General features: G+C 38.6%; 1 protein-coding gene across 1 annotated transcript in view; it reads right to left on the reverse strand.

Annotated features, from left to right (window-relative positions):
• Window positions 1–491: 491 nt before the first annotated feature.
• Window positions 492–13,873, reverse strand: part of LOC134588638 (granulocyte-macrophage colony-stimulating factor receptor subunit alpha-like) — a 62,230-nt gene continuing 48,848 nt past the window's right edge. The window contains exons 8-12 of the mRNA XM_063444285.1: window positions 10,688–10,812; window positions 5,842–5,986; window positions 5,183–5,276; window positions 3,842–3,932; window positions 492–874 (exon numbers count right to left, since the gene is read on the reverse strand). Of these exons, the coding sequence (XP_063300355.1) occupies window positions 767–874; window positions 3,842–3,932; window positions 5,183–5,276; window positions 5,842–5,986; window positions 10,688–10,812 (563 nt within the window). The 3' untranslated portion in view covers window positions 492–766. The remainder of the gene's footprint in view (window positions 875–3,841; window positions 3,933–5,182; window positions 5,277–5,841; window positions 5,987–10,687; window positions 10,813–13,873) is intronic.

Raw genomic sequence — 13,873 nt, forward strand, 5'->3', positions numbered from 1 at the left:
TTTGTGAGAAAAAGTAACAAATAGAGGGAAAAGCAGGAGGAGCAGTAAATCTATATGTATATATTATATATTTATTAACTAAATATCATATAATATATAAATATAGATTATTATTTTTAACCGCACCTCTTTTTTTTTCCATCTTTTGGTAACTTTTCACTTGATCTGTGAATAAAATCAACATTTAATAAATGTTACCTAGCCATCAATCTTCTTATTTTTCCTCCATCGATTACCTCTTTTTTTGTCAGCGCAAACATGTTTGGTTTGTGATAAGGATACATTCCAGGGCAGAGTTCGGGAAATTGATCACCCAATTGGCCCAGATTTAGATGAACTGCAGTTTGGACCAAAACGAATCTCCAACATAATTTGGCAATTTGATTCTTAGAATTTATACTAGAAGAACTCACAGAATTACTCATTAAATTGCCAAATGTTGTCAATACAAAAATAATTGAATTAAAGTGAATTTCAGATTTTATGCCAAAATTAAATAGGAGACTTGGAGAATGCTTCCAATTCTGCTATTTTATTGTAAAATACGAAATACAGCTGAAAAAAGATTCCAACACTAAGGCAAATTGGGGAACCAGCCAAGTTGGAAAACATTTTAAACTGCGTGCTGTTAACTAGTTTGTTCTAGAGATTGCAAGTTAGTTTGTCAACTCAAAGTTCATCATTTAGTGAAACAAATACCTTAACAAATAATGTAATATGAGCACCCATTTAAATAATTTCTTCATTAACTTGGTCCTCCTTTTTATTAAAAGGTATTAATATAAACATTACTGTTAACTTCAGTTATTGATGTACAAATGCAATCCGGGTCTTCTTTCATCGCAAGTATTTCAGTGGTCGAAACTCTTCGTGCCTACAAGTGAATATAAAATTGTAATTAAAATTTCAATGTAAAAAAATAATACCAGGTAAAATATATAATAATTTAATATTATATTATATAAAAAAAATAGTTTTAAATTATTTTCTTTGCAGATGTACAAGAATGATACACAAAAATATAATTCATTAAATCTAAGTGCTATGTCAATCAATGAAAAAAAAAGCAGTTCTGATAGAAATTTGGAAGTATTTGAAACAATCAAAATGTCTCTATGGTGATAACACTTGGAGAAAATCCTTACTTACCGTATATACTCGAGTATAGGCCGACCCGAATATAAGCCGAGGCCCCTAATTTTACCCCCCAAAACTGGGAAAACGTATTGACTCGAGTATAAGACTAGGGTGGGAAATGCAGCAGCTACTGGTAAATTTCTAAATAAAATTAGATCCTAAAAAAAATTATATTAATTGAATATTTATTTACAGTGTGTGTATATAATGAATGCAGTGTGTGCGTATGAGTGCAGTGTGTGCGTATGAGTGCAGTGTGTGTATGAGTGCAGTGTGTGTGTGTATGAGTGCAGTGTGTGTGTGTATGAGTGCAGTGTGAGTGTGTGTGATGCAGTGTGTGTTTGTGTATGTGTTTCAGAGCCTTGGTGGGGGGTGGGCATTTTGATTATTGTTATTTTTTAATTATTATTTTAATAATTTTTTTGTTACATTATTATTTATTTTATTAAATATTATTTTATTATTATTTATATATTTATTTTTTTTTCATCCCCCCTCCCTGCTTGATACATGGCAGGGAGGGGGGCTCTCACTCCCTGGTGGTCCAGCGGCATTGGCAGTTCAGTGGAGGGGGGCTGGCAGAGCGTTTACTTACCTCTCCTGCAGCTTCTGTCAGCTCCCTTCTCCTCCGCGCCGGTCCAGGCAGCTCCCTCTGCCAGCTCAGTGTAAGTCTCGCGAGAGCCACGCTCTGACCCCGCGGCTCTCACGAGACTTACACTGGGAGCTGACAGGGGAGCTGACCGGACCGGCGCGGAGGAGAAGGGAGCTGACAGGAGCTGCAGGAGAGGTAAGTAAACACTCTCTCCCAGCCCCCCTCCTACACAGCCCCATTGTCTGTATTATGGCAATGTAAATTGCTATAATACAGACATTGACTCGAGTATAAGTCGAGTTGGGGTTTTTCAACACAAAAAATGTGCCGAAAAACTCGACTTATACTCGAGTATATACGGTAATACCTTTTAAAACATACATGCATTTTTTTAAAGGTCAGTTTAACTCTGTTGCTGGGGACAAATTGCTTACATCACTTATTGGCAGTCTTGTTAACTAATGGTACCAAAATACCCCTCCACAAAGCTACCTAATGTGTGGTGCAAGAGGCTACAAATACAAAAAAACTACACACCTCCAGTTTTTGCATTGGCTAAGTCTGTTCTAACCTCCTTAGCTCTATTAACTGTCAGTATAAAGATAGGCAAGTCACTATGAATGTACAACCCATACTAGTGCACAAATAGTTTTCATCTGCATCAAACAATTCAAATTCCTGTTAATCTATCCCCAAGTGAACCAATCCATCTAACTCCACAGAATAGGCATGCACACTGGGTGTGCTCACAGGCAGGGAGGGAGGCAGGAGTGGACCCGGGTAGCCGCGGCAACACTCAGATATCTCTCACTACTGGACCACCATGGATGGCAGCAGCATGGTCCCTGCTCCCTACAAAAGGTAAAAAGGAAGGGGGGCTATTAACTAATTGGTCCCCCCACCCTACACAATACACAGAAACAGCACCCACACACACACAGCACCCTTACACAGCACACACTAACAGCACCCACATCACCCTTACACACACAGCACACACACACACTAACAGCACCCTCACACTAATAGCACCCTCACACTAATAGCACCCTTACACACACAGCACCCTTACACACACACACACACACACAGCAACCCTTACACATACACACACACTAAGAGCACCCTCACACACACACACAGTGCCCTGACACACACAGCACCCTTACACACACAGCACCTTTACTACACACACACAGTGCCCTCACACACACACACAGCACCCAATGTGTGTGTGTGTGTATGGGTGTATATATATATGCGGCATGTGTGTTTGTGCTTTAGGGTGCACACCCTTATGCAATAGGCTGCGCACACCTATGCTCCACAGGTAATTGTCCTGATAGGTTCAGGTGGAGATTAATAGGAATTTTATTCATTCAAAACAGCTGAAAAGGATGTGTGCACAAGTCTAGTGCAAATTGCCACAATGTTAAACTACTACCATGGATCTCTGCAATATTTACTAAATAATAAATGAAATAGGCCTTTAATACTATTTTACAAAGTTTGCTTCATCCTGCTCATGTATTTCATGGGATAAATGTTTTTTTCAAGCCTTCTAGTGTCCAGTTAGTTGCCATCTTATCCTAAAGTTAAAAGGACCACATGATGTCTAATCTGATCTAAAGTGACTACACCCTCAGATAACCATGTAACACCTTTGCAAAAAAATAGTAAAACAACTCAGCATTCCTAACCCATTACTGACATGTAAATATAACCTATAGTAGAAAGAAATATTTTGGCACAAATAAGAGAATGAATAAGTGCAAATAGGAAAAGCTACACTTAGATTGAATGAAGGAATATAAAAAAGAGTGCTATATGCAGGGTTGACTAAATAGGAAAACCAGCCTAAAATTAAATTGAACACAAAACTATATTTTTATATTAGTACATTTTGTGAGCTTTGAAGTTGGCATTTAGTGAGTAAATGAATGCACTGGATCTTGTATGTTGTATGTTGTATTAATTGTACATTATATTAATAAGATATGCATGGTTAGGCAAGCGTAGCCTTTACATATATATTCCCTTGGTTTCTAGGCCCAACTCATGGCCACGTCTCAGTTATATAAATTAACAAAATGTGAGAACCAAATAACACACCTGCTTATCATTTTCTTCACTTTGAACAAACTCCTTTAATTTATTAACTGGTTGTGGTACTGGGGGGAATATCCTTTTAAATAGTCGGAACCTTAAATGAAAAAAGAAAAAAAAAACATTCATACAGAGACATACTTAATAATTAAAATATATTGCTGACATTACAGGTGTAAAACACCATTTAGGTGTGCGGGCCCCCAGAATGATTGGCACTTGTGTGCTGGGGGCTAGTTGCACCCCCAGCACACAAGACTTAGGCAGGCCGGAACATGCCTAAGGTCAATTCTGTGCATAAAAAGTGTCTGTTGTCAGTGTGCACTGCACAGTGCTGAAAGACGTGAAAAAGCTAGAGCTCCCCTCACTCCCTTCCACTTTGTTGGCACTCCATTTCGTTTCCTATTTCTTTTTAGTTATTCAAATGACACTCTCCCTCCCAAAACTCCCCCTTCCCTCACTGGCTCAGTTTGCATGTTAATGTGGGCATTTGTATAACTGCTCAGCCATAATAAAAAAAAAATTAAAAAAAGGAATTTCTTAACATACAGTTCTTGGGTTTATATAGCTTCCAGAGGGAGTATTAAGCTCTGGAATGGGTAATGGAACAGATGGTTTTTACATACTCTTGGTGCCCCTGCTCTGTGAGTAAGCATAGTTTGCCACTTTGTGGCTGGGCTGTTGTTGCAACTGAGCTGAAAAATTTATAGGAGTGTCTACATAGTTTGGCCATTTATTGCCTATTTTAAGCACCTGGAAACTTTTTTTCTTGTTCCACCCATTTTTTTACAACATGAGGCATTTTTTTTCTATGATATCTGTTAACTTTTACTTAGTGGATGCTTTCAGACTGGTTTTCAACAATGATTCTACTCATTACTGGCTGGTGCTAAATTTAAAAAAAAAACGTAGCGCCAGTCTCTGGCTTGGTGCAAAGAGATTAGTGGAACTAAATCCCTATACACCCCACTAAAATAAAAAGGATTTAACATATTTGCTAAATGTTACTTGCCAGTTGTTACTGGTCACAAAGGGTGGAGCGTACAAGCTCAGGTTTGTGTTTTTGTGGTTTTCCAGTATACGCTAAGTATGCAAGTGGTTGGTATCTGTAGCAGCAGCAATATTAACAATTTACTGTGACGATTTAGCTAGATTTAGTTGTAAACCTGGAGGTAATGTGTAGCTGCTACAAGATATCTGCTGTTGATAACATGCTTGTGGCAGTTCTACATCAAGAAGTTTTCAAATGAGCCTACAGTCTGTTTATGCTAATTCTGACTAAACAATGGATAATTTTCTTAGCATCTGTAAACAGGTGTCTTTTCAATAAACATTGCAGAGATTTACCTGAGACACAACACTATGGAAATAAAGGTAACTACAATAGTGCATATAAGTAGTATGATAATAAGGTGGGTAAGCCATGATGATTCCTTTCTCCCTGTAGGAATAAACAAAGAAAGTGTTATCAGAGTACTGCAAGTAAACTTAAAGGAACACTATAGAGTCAGGAACACAAACATGTATTCCTAACCCCTACAGTGTTTAAAACACTAAACTATCGAGCACCACTGTCCCCCTTGCCCCTTAAATATAGTAAAATATTATCTTTATTGTAGTCTGCTGTTGCTGGCTCTGCCCCTGATCTGCCTGCTTGGCTAACATCATGTTGATCTCAGCCAATCACAATACTTTCCCGTAGGAAAGCATTGGTTTGGGTGAGATTGCCAAGGAGGCAGATGAGGGGCAGAGCCAGCACAATCAATACATCTCTATAAAGACATTTCAGTGTCCAGTGCAGACAATTTAACCCTGGGGAAGATTACATGTCCCTTAATAAACAGGTGTTGGTAACTGAAATTCAGGTAGAGTTCTACGACAAAGGTTTGACACTCCCATCATTAATCCATTAATGAAAAACTGAATGTATAGCTAGAAACAAAATAAATTAAACATGCTGTTTTCCTACGTCATCCCAACTTGAAGAAAAAGGTCTACATACTTACCATATGTTAAAGGTTCAGTCCATTCACCCCATCCATTTTTACCACAACGCTCATAATATTTTGCTCTGACTTTTATTGTTAACACTTCATCTGGACTGTGTGTTGGTATTGTAAATGTGTTTTTGTTTTCAATAGTATGGGACTCCTAGAAGTCAGATATAATTAATGCAACTTAAAAAAACTTACAAGAATGTGACAGTAAATACACAGATCAATTAAGCAGTCATTTAAAAAAAATCAACAGAACATTTTTAACACAATTTATTTTAAATAGAGAATATACCAAAGAAATGTAGCTTAAATAAATTCTTTATTAGAAAATATAAGCTCTTGTTGATCTTGTGCCAACTGTAAAGTTTGATGGAGGGGGAATAATGGTATGGGCCTGTTTTTCAGGGCTTGGGTTAGGCTCCTTACTTCCAGTGAAGGGAGAACTTAATGCTTCAGCATACCATGACATATTGGACAATGCTGTGCTTCCAACTTTGTTGCAACAGTTTGGTGAAGACCCTTTTCTATTCCAGTATGAATGGAGATTGCGAGCCAGGCCTTCTCGTCCAACATCAGTGCCTGGCCTCACAAATGCTCTACTGGATGTAAGGACAAAAATTCCAACAGAAACACTCCAAAATCTTGTGGAAAGCTGTTATAGCTGCAAAGGGAGGACAAACTACATCTTTATGTCTATGTATTTAGAATGCAATGTTATAAGAGTCCCTGTTGGTGTAACGGTCTGATGTCCCAATACTTTTGTCCATATAGTGTACTACTTAGTTAATTTAAAAAAAAATAAAAAAAATTAAACCAATCTAATATTTTTAAAGGAACACAGTAGTCACCATAACCAGTTCAACTAACTGAAGTGTTTATGATACCAGGAACCTGTGGGCACCGAGTCCTGTTTCACTGCTAAATTGTGTACACAGTAATTAGCAGAGATGCTCAATCACTGGCAACCCGCAGCCTGACACCCAGTTATGATATGAAACAGTGAATGTCTGATAGCTCTCAGCTGCCTCTTTCAGCCTGTCACTGCCTGCTACCCCTGGTATAGCATGACCTGGGCTATAGACCACATCTGCAGTTTTGTCATCGTTGCTCGTCATTGGGGGACAAGCTGCTGAGGACTGAGCATCTCTGCTATACAATGAGTAAACTGTGGCAATGTGTTACCTGGAGCCCAATAAGTTGAAGTGGTTTTGATAACTGTTCACTCTAATGTGTGCATGCATTGAGCACACACACCATTGTAAGAGAGTGCACAGAGGGTATGAAGCTGAGCCCAGCTCCTCGGGGCGCCTGCCAGAAGTTGGCAGGCCCCACGAGGAGTAGGTCAATGGCCTGTCACAGGGCTCCCAGGAGGTGGTCAGTCTGCCACCTTAGTGCACCCCCAAAGTGAGAGAAAGAGGGTGGAGATACCACTGATATTGGGGAACTGGTAGAGGTTACAAAGTTATGGAGTCCAGTAGCCAGGTCAGCAATGTTTTCTGCCAGAGGTAGCCATTCGTTACCCAGGTGGTTGAGCCCCTGAGCCTTGAATGGCCGTCTGGTCTTAAGCAGAGATGGGAGACTGGAACAGAAAGATGATAATCGTAGGGAGGCAAGCCGAGGTCAGTGGGAAGGAGAAGCAGCAAAGTCAAAATGGTCCAAATTCAGCAACAGGTATGAGAAACAGGAACAAGCTTGATTAGAGAGTACAGGAACCACAATAATCTGGCAAAGGTACAGAGACAGGAAGTGGCTTTTATAGGCCAAGAACCAGACACCTAACCAGACACATCTGAAGAGAGTTGTCACTGATACCATTGCTTGTAGAGTCAAGGTTATTAGATTTCAGGTAAATTTGCAAAAGGCAGGCTGGTGTACTGGTAAGGAAGAGGTTTAGCAGCATGAAATCCAAGGTTCAAAACCCAGCAGAGTTCAGTTCTTCACATATGGCCATATTGAATGCCCCTATTTGTTTGCTGAGATAGATGATTTAAGTAGACTTATAAAATGTAAAAAAATTTTTTTATGTGTGCGCTGTTTTTTAATGTGAATTAAAGAAGGAAAGTTTGACACAAAATATAGCAGGGTTTGGACTGGGAGTCAGGTTCTCTAAGCAGCCTCCTTCAAGTACATGAAGGCTTTTTTCTGATTACCCTCCTGAGACCACCAGCTCCACAACCAGTACTGCTACTATTGATCTTTAGCAGCAAAGTATCATTGGAGAAACCACAGGAAATGTTGTCATTGCTAATGCTACCCCCTCCTAGTCCTTTTAGGCGCCCTAAGAAAGAGAAAAGGTAGAATAGGTACAATTGCAGAATCGGTAGTTTTTCAGTTGTTGCTAGGGGTAAAATAACTGCCTGTCAAAGCTCACCATGACCTGTCATGCTCAGAACCCGGTGTATGTTAGTTAACCAACAGGCGAGCCAAAAGTCCGTTCTTGTAAGAATTTGGTCCTAAAGTTGTCTGTGCCAGAAACTACTGAGGGAGAGCATGCAAGTGCTTAAGAAGAGTCACCATTGTCTGTTCTTGCTGGAGATATTATCAGTCTCATCCCAACACTGCAGTAATTGTATTTAGTCTAGCTCATGAAGTTAGTAGAGTGGAGATAGTAGAGGAGAGTCAGGATTTATCCAGGAGAGGTCCACCTTATTCTCCACCAGCTAGCATGCATTCTTTCTCTAGCTCTCCGCTTTCTCTGGTAGTACCACCCACTTTTACAACCCCTAGTGTACTACCCATTTCTGTGGAGTCTGGTAGAATCTCTCTGAACCACCATTGTTCCCTACTCTTGACCCTCTTAGCTACTAGGATGGAAATGGTATCATGGTGTGATTACACTTATTGGACTTTAACATGTGAATATTTAAGGCAGAATTTATGAACAATGTTTGAGAATTATGCAGTGTTTCTATATGCTTTTAAATTTGAAATAAATGCTACATGTTATACTTACTTTCAAAGTCCTGGGAGAGTCAATCTTCTGAGTGTTTCCTATGGTAGTTACCTACAACAGTGTTTTAGTTAACTTTGGGATGTTCTGATACTTTACAAAGAGGAGTCCGTCTAAAGACATCCTGTGTAAGGGTAGGCACACCTTATTTGTGGCTTGCACTCATCCTGGTTGCCATGGAGTCCAGGAGCCAACCACTCTTGGAAGTGAGCACATGTTTTTAGTAATAGGGAATATACTAAATCCTCAGCACTCACAAATGTTACCTCATCTTATGGAGCAGAAGTCACCTCATCTTCCAGAAGTTTTATCTGACTAAGCTAGTGTAACTTGAGCTATATTTTTATTCTTATTTAAGTAAGGGTTTCTCTTAGGCTTCTAGTTATGTGTGAAAATTCAGCAATGAGTGTATATGCTGTGTGCTGGAATTTAAGATAAATGGAAACGTTGTCAATTAGGTCAATAAGTGGATATTTCCCACTTTTTGCTGTGTCAGCAGTGTGGCAATGCCTGCCACCATTCACTGATGCAACTAGAAATTTGCTGAAGGCACAGCCTTTGCACTCTGGATTTCTATTGCCAGCTAAGGGCTGAGGGAATGCAAAGACTTGAAATAGAAAGTGAGGTGTCAGTTGCCCTCTCACTTTCCTCTCCCACTTTGTTTACTTTTTTATCTCTTTTTTTTCCTTTATTTTATCCCCAATTCCCAAATCTCATTGAAAGTCATACTGTGCCTGTGGTGTGGCAATACACGCTACTTTCTACCAGTGCAGTCAGCTACTTGCTAAGGCACTACATTTCCACTATTGAAGTCTGCTGCTCACACCAAGTACCGAAGGAGTGCAATGACTTTGTCCTGGGGTTAAAACAAGCTAGTGGGTCATAAATTCGCAACTCACTCCCCCTTCCTCTTTTATTTCCTTGTAATCTCTTTTACTTTAGTTTTTTTTCCCATAATTTCCGAATCTCCTTAAAAGTGGTGATACGTTTTCCCCCCGTGATTGCACCTGTGGCATAGCAATGCCAGTTAATCACCAGTTGATGCTTACACAATACATCACACATCTAATTCTCAATCTCTAGAACAGAACAAAGTCCACAGTATCACACACTCACTGACCCATCCAAACACCGGAAGTAGGAATATGAAGAAGACTAACGGAGATGGGAAAGGACTACCAATGGAACTGTAGAAAGTTGATTACAACAGACTTGGCCTACAACAGACCATTCAAAAGAGCTGGCTGCTGTACAGTAAAGTTTATTTATTTCAGTATTGTTGCTATGCCTTGCTTTAAGTATTTTTTTTAACTGGCATTATAATTATGCTATTGTGGCTATGGAGCGATTAGTGCCCATGAACCAAAACAATGTAAGTATATTAAACCATCTGCTAATGGTTTCACGAGGTACAGAAGGGCAATGGCCACTTTCTCTCTGCGCACATTCTACAGTATTATTTGCTACTAGGCTACTACACTAAAGGTAGTGACTGGTATCCTTCAAGAGCCCTGGTGGTAAGTAAGTATAAGTAAGTAGGCTGAGAAGAATTTCTGCTTGGAGCTTCCATTTGTTTGTTAGCCCTATGTAGGTTTAAGTCATTAGCTGAGAAAATTGGATTGTTGTTTTTCCATTATTTAAAATTGTACAACTTGAAAGCAAATAAAATTATTTTAATCTTTTAAGGAGTTATTTAATTCCCAGATCAAATCTTCAATATTCCCTAATTGATAAATAGTACTTTGGTATTCTTACATACTGGTGATTAACTATTCCACATAACGGTACCCAATTAAGGAGGTGTATCTTAAACCCTGAACTAAAAATATATATGTGAGTAGATATGTGAGTAAAACACATCACAACTATTTTATTAGTAACACATATAGCACATTTGGACTTTACCTGATTTATTTGGAGTTCATATTGAAAGCAATGTTTTTTAAATGTGTCACTTGGTTTTTCCCAAGTACATACCAGTCCTTCCAAAGTTTTATTTACTGTCAAGTTTTTTGGTGGATTTAAAATTTCTGAAAATAGATAGTAAGTAAACATTACACCAATAACTATGTTTAGATAAAGTAAAATTAATCTGTTATCCATATATACAACTAAGTACCAACACTGACATTATTGTAAACTGCATACATATGCCTTGTTTTAATTATGTTAACATAAAAACACGCTAATACTGGGGATGATTTTATGGTAACAATGTCTATATCTGTGTATACTTGTTTGTGTCATTGGGGTATAGTGCAGCTTTACTGAGTGCTAGAATATTTTCGTAGTGCTTACCCTATATTGGATTTTCTCAATTTAATTATCTTTACAAATGACTCAATACTGTGACTATTCATTTTTATGGGATTTTTTTGTATTCAAATAATTTGAAAAGTTTTTCCAACAGTATTGAATAATTTGGAAATCAAGCCCATAATGTCAGATCACCAATATAACTATTATTTGTAGATCTGTAACGTCTCTTTTCAAAGGCAAAACAAAGAAAAAAAAATCTATGCAGAGAATATCACAATGTATATTCCGCTAATCAAGGTAATTATTATTACCACTTATGATTTCATTAAAGAGAAGAAAGACTCATTAAACAAAATCAATAAAATGGAAATGATTGCCTCTGAATTAATTCTCAACTATTTTAATAAAAATATATAATGACAAAAAACAAACACAGAAATCATGTATATTACTTCCCATAACAGCCAGCACCACAAATAATGACTCGTATTGAAACAGAACCAGTAGGCATCAATCAAAATTGAGGTGCACCCAAATATTTTATATGAGGCAAGAGGTGTCACTCATTTTTCAGATAAAGATAAAAAAAAAAAAAAGCTGAGGGGCATGGCTTGTCTAATGGAGTGGATGGATGTGTGAATGCACACAATGTAGCTTTAAGCATGTGGCTTTAACCTGATTACAGCATTACATTTTGAGTTTAATGGATTTGTACTATGTGACATAAACTTACAAATTTTTTCAAATCATTGATCAACGGAATCTGGATGTCAGAACAAATCATATGGAAACAAATCATATGGAAACTATGGAATTTGCAGAGTATGCAGAAGAGCACAACAGTTTGGCAGGCTGCCTGCAACATATGGAGACATAACTTGAGGCATTAGAGAGTACCTAGGTACCAATTAAATAACTTAGACTATTGGACGTACCAGAAACCTTTTCTAACTACCTTCTACCCTAACACTAATTTGCTTTAGGCCCCTGCCAAATCTTTAATCCTGATATAGCCAATTATATATTTATTTTAGACCGTTTACACTGATTGGCTCGACCTAAACACTATCAGGTGTTTTAAGAGATGTGCGTTTAATTTGTAATACTTTCACATAAAGGAATTGCTTTTCTGAGCTAACTGCTCCATTAAAGATTTGCCACAGGAATATGCCAAAATCTAGGTGGTCGTGGATAATTTGGCATGCCACCTTAAGCCGTAAGAAACCATTCCAGTCCAACACAGAGTCACTGAGGAAACATCACAATCCATATTGCTGGGTATGCCCAATACACCTGTTGGGTCATCAGAACGGATTAACTACAGTTCTATATTCTAAGGAGAAAGGAATGTCTGCACTAAAATGTTGGAATCTACTGCCTGATTTTCCAGAAATGGATCTCTCAAGCAGTCACCTTTATCATTTGAATAGAAACAGGCTCACAAATGATCTGCTTTTCTGTACCTTCATCGGGTTGAATGTTTCCACAATACCGTTTATGTTCATTTTTATTTCACATGGCTTTTAGCTGGACTTTCTTCCAAATTTTGGACTGTGTTACCACCTTATATGTGTTTGTGATTTATTTAATTTAATTGGTTGCTGACAACTAGGGCTTATCATGTTTCTCTTCGGTGAGGTTAATTATACATTATTCTTGATTGCTACAATGTTCGTTTTTTTATTACAGAAAAATAATACATTAATCTCACTGTCACCCCAAACCTTTGAGAGTGGTCAACATTTGTTCTGCCGCTAGTAACATAACCTTTTTGTTCTTTATACAGATGGCACTTAATGCCTAATATACTGTCTCACATAAGACCATGTTACTCTAACCAATGCTGGGGATGTAATACAGGTTTAGCAGACACCTTCCACATAGGTTCCACATAGGTTGACTTCTGCATGGCATTTTAACTGTAAATGTAAAACTACTCTCAGCTTTTACTGAAATAAAACAGACATATTTGTATGCTGTGAGGACCCACAAGAACAAAGATGCCCCCTATGTACAGGTTTCATCATGTTTTGGAAAGTAACAGGGTCAAATAAAAAACTTGCCCATTGCAATTTTACACACTGAAATTTGCCAGGTTGGTTTGTTGCCTTTGAGATCGTACTATTCTTTACATGCTCTTGCTTAAAGGGAAACTATAGTGCCAGGAAAACAAACTAATAACCCCTTCTGTCACTTACCCCTTCTGTTCCTCAGTGCTGGCTCAGCTCCGCCCATGTGCCTCCCCCACAGACGTCTGCCGGCAGGGGAGACATAATGCGCATGCACAGCAATAGCCACATTCGCATTAGGATTTCCCCATAGGAAAGCATTATTAAATGCTTTCCTATGGGGATTCCGGTGAGGCTGGAAGTGCTCCCACATAGCGTGAGGACGTCAAGTGTCATTTAGACGACCAAAAGTCGTCTAAGCACCCAGAAGTCCCTCTAGTGGCTGTTTGGTAGGCACTGGATGAGGAGTTAACCCTAGCAGGTAATTATTGCAGTTTATAAAAGAAACAAAACTGCAATAGTTACATGCTTAGGGTTAAGGGTGATGGGAGTTTGCACCCAGACCACTTCGATGAGCTGAAGTGGTCTTGGTGCCTACAGTGTCCCTTTAAGTATGAAAACTTGAGAGAGATGGAGGGGAACAAAACTTGTGCGAACTGGTTGACAATGAAATTAGTTAAGGTAAAGCTGAGTGTGCACACTATGAAAATGCTCTTGCTGCTTCAGTCTCTCCAACACTGTGGCATGTTCCCTTTCTTCTAAACTCACTGCATACACCTTTTCTCTGTCCCAGACTGTATAATATGAGCTTCTTCCTGCTAGT

This window comes from Pelobates fuscus, chromosome 1 (assembly GCF_036172605.1).
Source record: "Pelobates fuscus isolate aPelFus1 chromosome 1, aPelFus1.pri, whole genome shotgun sequence".
Classification (NCBI taxonomy): domain Eukaryota; kingdom Metazoa; phylum Chordata; class Amphibia; order Anura; family Pelobatidae; genus Pelobates; species Pelobates fuscus.